The 9,813-nt window shown below is 35.3% G+C and overlaps 1 protein-coding gene across 1 annotated transcript in view; it reads left to right on the top strand.

The window, feature by feature from the left end:
- Window positions 1-9,813, top strand: part of LOC107702897 (terminal uridylyltransferase 7-like) — a 32,738-nt gene that overhangs the window by 17,319 nt on the left and 5,606 nt on the right. The window contains exons 23-32 of the mRNA XM_016505336.1: window positions 1,757-1,846; window positions 2,012-2,125; window positions 2,483-2,560; window positions 4,783-4,960; window positions 5,949-5,996; window positions 6,288-6,379; window positions 6,696-6,811; window positions 8,677-8,831; window positions 8,914-8,960; window positions 9,067-9,133. Coding sequence (XP_016360822.1) covers window positions 1,757-1,846; window positions 2,012-2,125; window positions 2,483-2,560; window positions 4,783-4,960; window positions 5,949-5,996; window positions 6,288-6,379; window positions 6,696-6,811; window positions 8,677-8,831; window positions 8,914-8,960; window positions 9,067-9,133 — 985 coding nt within the window. The remainder of the gene's footprint in view (window positions 1-1,756; window positions 1,847-2,011; window positions 2,126-2,482; window positions 2,561-4,782; window positions 4,961-5,948; window positions 5,997-6,287; window positions 6,380-6,695; window positions 6,812-8,676; window positions 8,832-8,913; window positions 8,961-9,066; window positions 9,134-9,813) is intronic.

Here is a 9,813-nt window from a genome sequence, read left to right as displayed (position 1 = left end):
CGTTTGAATCATCAGTGGCAAATTCTTTAAATATGAAAACGTACTTACAGTCTGTGAGTCAGCATTATTTGTCAGCATCATAGACTGTATAGGGTCAGCATGCGTGCCGAAGGGGAAACAAGGGAACTGAATTCACTGGAACACCGGCATTGTAGGCTACTCTCACAGGATCAGGAAACAGTCCTCCATAAAATGCGTTGCACGCATCTAGGGATGGAACGATTACCGGTTTTACGATAAATCATGATAAAATGCCCTGACGGTTAGTATTATCGTTTAAAATTTAATTATCATCAAAACCGTGTTTGATTATTGTGATTTTGAAAACTCGCTGTAAATCCTGTCCAGCCAGCATTAGTCTGACGCAGAAGCAGCATGCAATGTTGTTGTTGTTTTTTTGCACGAGACGAAATGGTGGAAGGCAGTGACAGCACTCGGGAGATTTTTCAGCCATCTAAGAGGACCAAATCGGAGGTCTGATCGTATTTTGGCTTTTACAAGAGTCCTGAAGGCAGTTTAATCGAGGACGGTCACCCTGTCTGCCGATCTTGCAAGAAGAAAGTCACTGCAAAAGGTGTCAAATTTGCTCAGTCATCTTCATGACCACCACCCACTGTTATATAGCGAATGCAAGGTAACTTTTACCTCAATACCAAAACTAACTGGGCAAATAATTGGACAAAAAATATTGATTAGAGATTAAATATTTCGTTATCTCACTTGTAATTAACGCAAAGCTGTGATTTTTTAAAATTATTATTATTATTATTATTAGGGCTTCATGTTAATGTTAATTTAATGTTTATGCTAAAAAAAAAAAGTGCATATAGCTGCTAATTGTATTTGTTGTTTGTTGATTTTCAAATATAAAACTTATTGAAATGTTTTCAGTGTGTGTATCAGTTCTTTTTGAACATTTTAATCTCATGTTAACAAAACCGTGATAATAGTGATAACCGTGATAACTTTGGTCACTATAATCGTGATATGAAATTTTCATACCGTTACATCCCTACACACATCTGAATATTTGGGTTGAAGTGTTCTGGAACTGTGTTGTAAATACAACTTAACCACTGATTTCTAGTTGTGTCCTCTTTTGGAAGACCAAACAAAGTAGTTTCGCTTTCACAAAGAAACACACAGCGTCTCCACGACATGGCGGCGGCAACAACAATACTACAGCGAGAATAAAAGTTACGCCTTCTTTCTTTGCGTGAACATTTGGGTGGCATTATGCAAATATTCCCACATAGTGATGTAGACATGTGGGGGCGTGTTAGAACGAGCCGTTTTAGGTAGGCGTGGTTGACTCTTAACTTTTATAAAGAATATCTCTTTGGATTTAAGACTTTAGTCTTTGCAACTTTAGAGATCTTATCTATGCACGAATAGCTTGTAACACTCCAAAGAGAAAGGAAAAATTTAAATCGCATCATATGACCCCTTTAATCGAAATGTTTGGAGAAATCAAATCTATTTTAGTTTTAGGTTTTTATACAGTTTTTTATACAGTTACATTTACTAAATATTTGTCATGTAATATATTTTTAAATGAAAACCAGTGATATTTATTACATATTACAGTGGGTGCTTAGTATAATAACAAGGTACTAACCTTAAACCTCACTTTAAACCCATATTAAGTCCAAGTAGTTAACTTATATTACTCACTAGCTTCTGATGTAAGTCTGCTGTAAGTGCACATACTGTCAAATAAAGAGCAACTGAGATTTTTCCGTTTGATTTTCCTCAGGCTTTGCACAACACGCAGTTACTGGCATCATACGCTGCGATTGACGCTCGGGTGAAGATCCTCTGCTACGTCATGAAAGTGTTCGCTAAAGTAAGTTCGACACGTTCATTAAATATCGTAGAGATGGTACACATCAGTGGCTGCGCTTGAAGCTAGTTTGAGAAAGAAAGTTGCTTTTGGAGGAAAGCTTCTGCATTGGGTTGAATGAGATGCATCACAGATTTCTGATGTGGAGAGCGATGATTGTGTTTTCAGGTCTGTGATATTGGTGACGCGTCCCGTGGGAGTCTGTCTTCATATGCCTACACCCTAATGGTGCTGTACTTCCTTCAACAAAGAAGCCCGCCTGTTATCCCAGTTCTCCAAGAGGTGTCTTTCTGGACCATTATAACTTTCTTAATGAATAAATTATTTAAATGCAAGGTTACAGCTCTTACAACACTTAATGCAGTACTCTAACCATTAATGTACAAGCACATGTGAACAGCAAAAATCCATTCCTACGTTTATTCCTTTAATGTAATTTAGAAGTGCATCAATCCATAAAAAGATATTTCCATAATCCTGATATATTTCAGCATAAATAATAAAAGGTAAAAATGTGAATAAAGGTTAAAATGGAACATTTATGATTATTTATTGTAAGTCATGTTGTCTAGATTCTTCTATATTGTATTAAGTACATCCTAAACTACTGTATTTTGTATTTTGTGTATGTTTTTGTAGATGTATGTTGGGGAGAAGAAGCCTGTAGTTCTTGTCGATGGCTGGGATGTTCATTTCTTTAGTGATCTGAAGAACTTGGTGAGTGAGATTATTTTAATAGAATAGCTTATTGTAATTTTAAAGTGTTATAGTGTGATTTTTAGATATGTTTTAACCCTCTGGTGCTCTTCGGTCACTTTTGAACGAAAAATTTTCTGTTTTGAATTTTTTTAAATCACATCTTCATCGGAATGGTACGAAACTTGGTGACTTTTATGGCATTTGGAATGTGAACACACACAAAATTTGAGGGCATGATTTAAGTGGTCGTAAAAAAAAATAGACACACTCGTGATCTTTGGTCAGAAATGACCGACCATAGGAAATGAATGGGAAATCGACAAAAATCTACAATGTGCAATCTACAAATCTGACACAATGCAGAAAAAAAGTACACAGCAATGACGGGGTGAAACTCTAAAACAGCAAGAGTGCAAAACCAACACATCCACTCACACACACACGCATACACACACACCTATGAACTGGTGTGACTGTAACACAGCAAATATGTAAAATAAAAGCAATAATTCAACTACAATGCAGTAAAAAAAGTGGACGGCAAGGAAGGGGTTACACTAAAACATCTAGAGTGCAAAACACACTCCCTCAAACACTCGCTCTCACACACACACACACACACACACACACACAGACAGATAAACACACACACACACACACAATTACACACACTCAAATGAATTGGTATGGCTATAACCATATAGCCAAAACGAGTCGGAAAACTGAAATAAGAGGTTGAAATCAGATCAGACCCAGAAGGTTGAAACATTTCTGTTCATTTTTGTTACATTTTTATAGAATTTTAATGTTTTGTGTAACAAAATGCTTTCTCTGTGTTCAGGTTTGACTGTAGTGATAATAATTCAAAAACTGACACTTCAAATCAACATTTAAAAAAAAAAAAAATCTAAACCTTTAGAAAAAGTTGTCTTTGAGAATGTCTAAATATATATCCAAACCCACAACTGAATAAAAATAAGTATTTATGTCTAAAAACAATTAGAGAATTTATAGGCCTTTTATGTAGAGCTACTGTATATAGGAATCTAGTGGCTAAACCATGGAATTGCATTTGTTTTTCTTATTTTACTCCCACCAGATGGCACTAATCTGGCTTCTAAAATGGGATTTTAAAGGCATTGACTCTATTTTAACATGAAATACTGCATTCATTGAAAAGTAATATAAAAATATATTTTTTTAAATTTTGTATTATTTTCAATGGGCAGAAATTCATCATAATTATTGCATAAATATTAATTAGTGCCATGAAATGATCTCAAAATAAAAAATAAAAAATATTATTGAACAAAAATATATTACATTGATTTTACTGGGGTGAAAAAAAGTTACATTTCAGGTGTCCGGTCACTTTTGACCGTAAAGATCACAAGTGTGACTCCCAAATGAGGAGCACCAGAGGGTTAAAAATAATGTGTTTGTTTGCTTAAAGTCATCCTGTGTGTGGAAGTGAATCTGAACTGGAGTTTGGCTTCTATATCAGTTTTATTATCCCGAATTATGCTTTTGTACAAAAACAACAAACAAACTTGACATACTTTAACAGACTAGTATAATAACTTTGCTTGTGCAATCTTCTAATCCAACTCTTTTACACCTTTTACAACCCTACAGAAGTCTTCAAAAGTCCTCAAAGTCTTTGATCTTTAGTGTGCATTTCTAGTCAAGTCTCTTTTGCTCACCAAAGCTGACTTTTTTGATCAAAAATACAAAAAAACTGAGATAATGTGAAATATTATTACAATTTAGAACAGCTGTTTTCTAGTGTATTCATTCCTCCAGTCTTCATTGTCACATGATCTTCAGAAATCAGTCTAAGATGCTGATTTGCTGCTCGAGAAACATTTCTGATTATTACAAAATATGACTGTTTTACTGTATTTTTTAATAAAAAAATGCAACCTTAGTGAGAATTAGAGACTTCTTTCAAAAGCGTTAGAAAAATCATAATTATTGCAATTTTGATGAGTAGAGTAAGTGCACTACTGTAAACGTGATTTTATTAATAGTGGGATGAGTCAAAGTTTTACTTTGAACCCACAATATTTCTGTAAGGTCAGAGGAATGTAGTGCGGTCAAATTTAGTTCAAAAGGGGTCAGACAGTCATAAAGCATCCAGTGGAAACAGGTTTTTTTTTTTTTCCAAATGTGTTTTATATGTGTGCCTTGAACTTGTGGTTTAATAGCCAATAAGTCTGGGATTGTTGTTGATTCCTCAGCATAAATACTGGCCGGGGTACAAGAAGAATAAGGAGTCGGTGGGGCAGCTGTGGTTTGGGCTGCTGCAGTTTTACACCGAGACGTTTGACTTCAAGGAGACTGTCGTCTGCATCCGCAGAAAAGAGCCTCTCACCACCTTCAAGAAGCAGTGGACCTCCAAACACCTCGCCATCGAGGGTAAGAGCAAACTACTAAATGTGCTGAATATCAGACGAAGAACCTATGGATATGCAGCAATAACCTGTTACACTCTCAGAAAAAAAGGTACAAAATATGTCAGTGGGTCGGTACCTTTTCAAACGGTACACTTAAAGTACCTAAATAGCCCATATTAGTACCTCTTGGAAAGGTACCACCCCAGTGACAGATTTTGTACCTTTTTTTCTGAGAGTGAACATGTACACTTTCAGAAATATAGGTACTAAAGCTGTCACTGGGGTGGTACCTTCTCAAAAGGTACACTTTTGTACCTATTAGGTTCTAATATGTACACTTTAAGGTACTAAAATGGACCCTTTAGGTACAAATATATGTGACCCTGGACCACAAAACCAGTCACAAGGGTCAATTTCTCGAATAAAGTTGAATAAATAAGCTTTCCATTGATGTATGGTTTGTTAGGATAGGACAATATTTGGCCGAGATACAACTATTTGAAAATCTGGAATCTGAGGGTGCAAAAAAATCAAAATATTGAGAAAATCATCTTTAAAGTTGTTAAAATGAAGCTCTTAGCAATGCATATTACTAATCAAAAATTAAGTTTGGATATATTAACAGTAGGAAATTTACATAATATCTTCATGGAACATGATCTTTACTTAATATCCTAATGATTTTTGGCATAAAAGAAAAATCTAATATTTTATTTTTTATTGCATTTTACTTCATTATTTATTATACACATTTATATAAATTAGGGCTTGCACATTTAATCATTTTACTAGTCAGTAGCCAGAATTTCCACATTTGTAAAATATCATGCTTCATTTTGAGAGATAAAATGCAAGAGAGAAAACCACAAAAAATAACACATTTTGTACATATTTTATGACATACTTAATTTTAAAGTAGCAGTAATGTAGTGCATTACTTTTAAAACTGACATTCCTCAGCGCTGTGTGTGTTGCAAGATCGTAGTTGTTCATTTGTGTGTTTCTTTCAGATCCCTTTGATTTGAGTCATAATCTTGGAGCTGGTCTCTCACGGAGAAGTATGGCATGCTTTTGTTTTGCTTTATTAAAGTTTATATTCAGATGTATAAACCTTCAGCCACCGTATTCAGATGAAGCACCTGTGTTTAGCTGCTGTTATCCATCAATTAAACCATTTTAGATTAGTACCTGCAGGAGCAAGTTTTTTGTGTTCTAAGCGCATTTATAAATATATAGTTGTTGACTGTTGTGACTCATCCCAGGCTTTTTGAAAACGACCCTTGTCTTGATATCTTGTCGTCTAACGCAGTGCCATGCATGCATGTTTTCTTCCATGCGGCTGTTTGCAGTGGCGAGCTTCATCCTGAAGGCCTTCATCAACGCCCGCAGAGTTTTCGGCGCCCCCGTCAGAGACTTCCCACCAGAGTATCCCAACAAAATGGTTTGTGTCCTTTATCTTGACCATGTAAATTCTGGGTCACACTTTAGTTTGGGGACCAAACAACACTTTTACCTCAACAAACTCATAATTTGCTGCTTATTAATAGTTAGTAAGGTAGTTGTTAAGTTTAGGTAAGGGATCTAAAATATGCTCATGCAGAATAGGACATTAATATGTGCTTTATACGTGCTAATAAACAACCAATATGATAGTAATATGCATGCTAATAAGCAATTGGTCCCTAAACTAAAGTGTTACCAAATTCTGTAAAACAGCTCACAAGTCATTGTACGTAATGTCTCTCTTGTGTTTGCAGGAGTATTTTTTTGACCCAGAGGTGCTGACAGAGGGCAAGCTTGCACCCAATGACCGCTGCTGCCGGATTTGTGGGAAGATTGGGCATTTTATGAAAGACTGTCCAATGCGAAAGAGGTATTGTTGTAGAATATCTTTTTTACCTTTAATCTTTATAGAAGGTGAAGTTCTTGTTCAACACTGTATTTACATTTGGAACATGCTTTTCTGCATTTCCTGCTGTAATAATCCATAAAGAACATGCACTACTGTTTAAAAGTTTGGGATCAGTAAGATTTTTATTATAGAAATTAGGGATGCACCGATACCGATACTGGTATCGGTATCGGGCCCGATACTGGTCTCCTGTACTCGTACTCGTTAAAATGCCCGATAACAACTGTGACAAATCATACCCAAAAATTCTTCATACAGTGGACTACCAGTAAAATTTATACAAATTTGGGTCCAAAAAATTATTCAGACCAAGTCTGGGAAAAAAACTCAAGTTGAGGTTTGCATGAAGCTGGATGACAGCATGCCCAGGAGACTACAGGCTGTCATTGAGGCTAAGGGTTGCCCGACTAAGTATTGATAGTTGTGTAAATACTGTCATACTAACAGCTGTCTGAATTATTTTGGTTGATTGTAATCTATTACATACCTTTCTATCAAAATGATCTGACGTTATCAAGCTGAATTTGTTCTGACACAGTGTAACTCTGAGTTCTTGTCATATTTTATTACCATTTTCTAAACTATAGCGAATAAACTGTGATAATGTGAGAAATGTTGAAGGTGTCTGAATAAATTTTGGTTTGACTGTATCTATTTGATAAATTAAGTTAACCAACTAACATTATACATACCCTTTTGGTTTCTGTACCCAATATTAAAAAAATTTACAAAAAATTTTACAAAAAAAACATCGGTACTCGGTATCGGCAAGTACCAAAAATAAAAGTATCGGGCGAGTACTGGAAAAAGTGGTATCGGTGCATCCCTAATAGAAATGAATACTTTTATTCAGAAAAGATGCTTTCAGTTGATCAAAAGTGAGAGCAAAGACATTTAAATTGTTAAAAAATATTTTGATTCAAATAAATGCTGTTCTTTTGAACTCTCTATTCATCAAGGAATCGTGGAAGAAAATATATATGTGACCCTGGACCGCAAAACCAGTCTTAAGTGTCAATTTTGTGAAATTGAGATTTACACATCATCTGAAAGCTGAATAAATAAGCTTTTCATTGATGTATGGTTTGTTAGGATCGTACAATATTTGGTTGAGATACAACTATTTGAAAATCTGGAATCTGAGGGTGCAAAAAAATCAGAAAATCATCTTTAAAGTTGTCCAAATGAAGTTCTTAGCAATGCATATTACTAATCAAAAATTAAGTTTTGATATATTTACAGTAGGAAATTTACAAAATATCTTCATGGAACATGATCTTTACTTAATATCCTAATGATTTTTGGCATAAAAGAAAAATCGATAATTTTGACCCATACAATGTATTGTTGGCTATTGCTACAAATATACCCCAGCGACTTAAGACTGCTTTTGTGCTCCAGGGTCACAAATCACAGTTTCCACAAAACTTTGAAGCAGCACAACTGTTTTCAACACGATAATAATCAGAAATGTTTCTCGAGCAGCAAATCAGCATATCAAAATGATTTCTGAAGATCATGTGACACTGAAGACTGGAGTAATGATGCTGAAAATTCAGCTGCGCATCACAGCAATAAATTACATTCTAACATATATTCACATAGAAATCGGTTATTATAAATGGTAACAATACTTCACAATATTACTGTTTTTATTGTGTTTTTGATCAAATAAATTTACCCTCAGTGAGCAGAAGAGACTTCTTTCACAAATGACCCCAAATTTTGAAATGTAGAGCACATTTGCACGTTAAAATGAAAGACATTGGATGCTTATAGTCTGATGTCGTTTGTGGTTGATTCATTTGTTTCAATGGTTTGCTAAGACAAAGACGTGACACTGATGGACGTGGTGTGAACAGACCCGATGGCAGAGTGATGACGGATGGCGAACGGTGGCGGCAGAGGGAGGAGAAGTGCTGTTATCTGTGTGGCTCCAACGCTCACATCAAGAAAGACTGCCTGCTGGCCAAATCGTTAGGTAGCTGCGCTCATCACATTGTTTAAAGCACAGTTTAGTTCTGCAGGAATCGCTCAGTCGTCCATGTATTTTCTCTTTGCAGAATCCTCCCCAAACACACACCAAAGAAGCCCTGCGTCAGACAGACTAGTATGTCCGATACGGTCTCATTCACAGTTATCATTATGTGCTAATACTGTAGTTTGGGCTTGGAGTTCAACATGAAGAGCTCAGTTGGATTCTTGTGTGTTTGTAGGACAGTCCTCAGCAGGACAGGAAAAAGAAGCGAAAAGCAAAGAGGATGATTTTGGGTCCTGAAGCAGGTGAGCGCACTACATGGTGATTTATGCTGTGCTGAATATGTTTTTGTTTAATTCTGTGAATTTAAAATACTGTATATGTGGCCCTGGACCACAAAACCAGTCATATGGGTCAATTTTGTGAAATTGAGATTTATACATCATCTGAAAGCTGAATAAATAAGCTTTCCATTGATGTATGGTTTGTTAGGATTTGGCCGAGAGACAACTATTTGAAAATCTGGAATCTGAGGGTGCAAAAAAATCAAAATATTGAGAAAAATCATCTTTAAAGTTGTCCAAATTAAGTTCGTAGCAATGCATATTACTAATCAAAAATTAAGTTTTGATATATTTACGGTAGGAAATTTACATAATATCTTCATGGAACATGATCTTTACTTAATATGCTAATGATTTTTTGCATAAAAGAAAAATCTATAATTTTGACCCATACAATGTATTTTTGGCTATTGCTACAAATATACCCCAGCGACTTAAGACTGCTTTTGTGCTCCAGGGTCACATGATAATTTTTGGTGCTTTTCTGGAGCTTGTTTGGACACTGTATGCTTTCGTTTATTGGAAACAAGAAACAACATGAGGCTAAATAAACCGAGACAGAATTTTCAGATTTAGGTAAGCTGTCTCTTTAAGAAGCTCTTTCTCCATATAATTTATTTACCTTTTTTTTTTTTTTTTTT

The sequence above is a fragment of the Sinocyclocheilus anshuiensis genome, unplaced genomic scaffold (genome assembly GCF_001515605.1).
Source record: "Sinocyclocheilus anshuiensis isolate Anshui unplaced genomic scaffold, SAMN03320099.WGS_v1.1 scaffold238, whole genome shotgun sequence".
In the NCBI taxonomy this organism is placed as follows: Eukaryota; Metazoa; Chordata; class Actinopteri; order Cypriniformes; family Cyprinidae; genus Sinocyclocheilus; species Sinocyclocheilus anshuiensis.
This window is presented reverse-complemented; position numbering and strand designations above follow the sequence as displayed.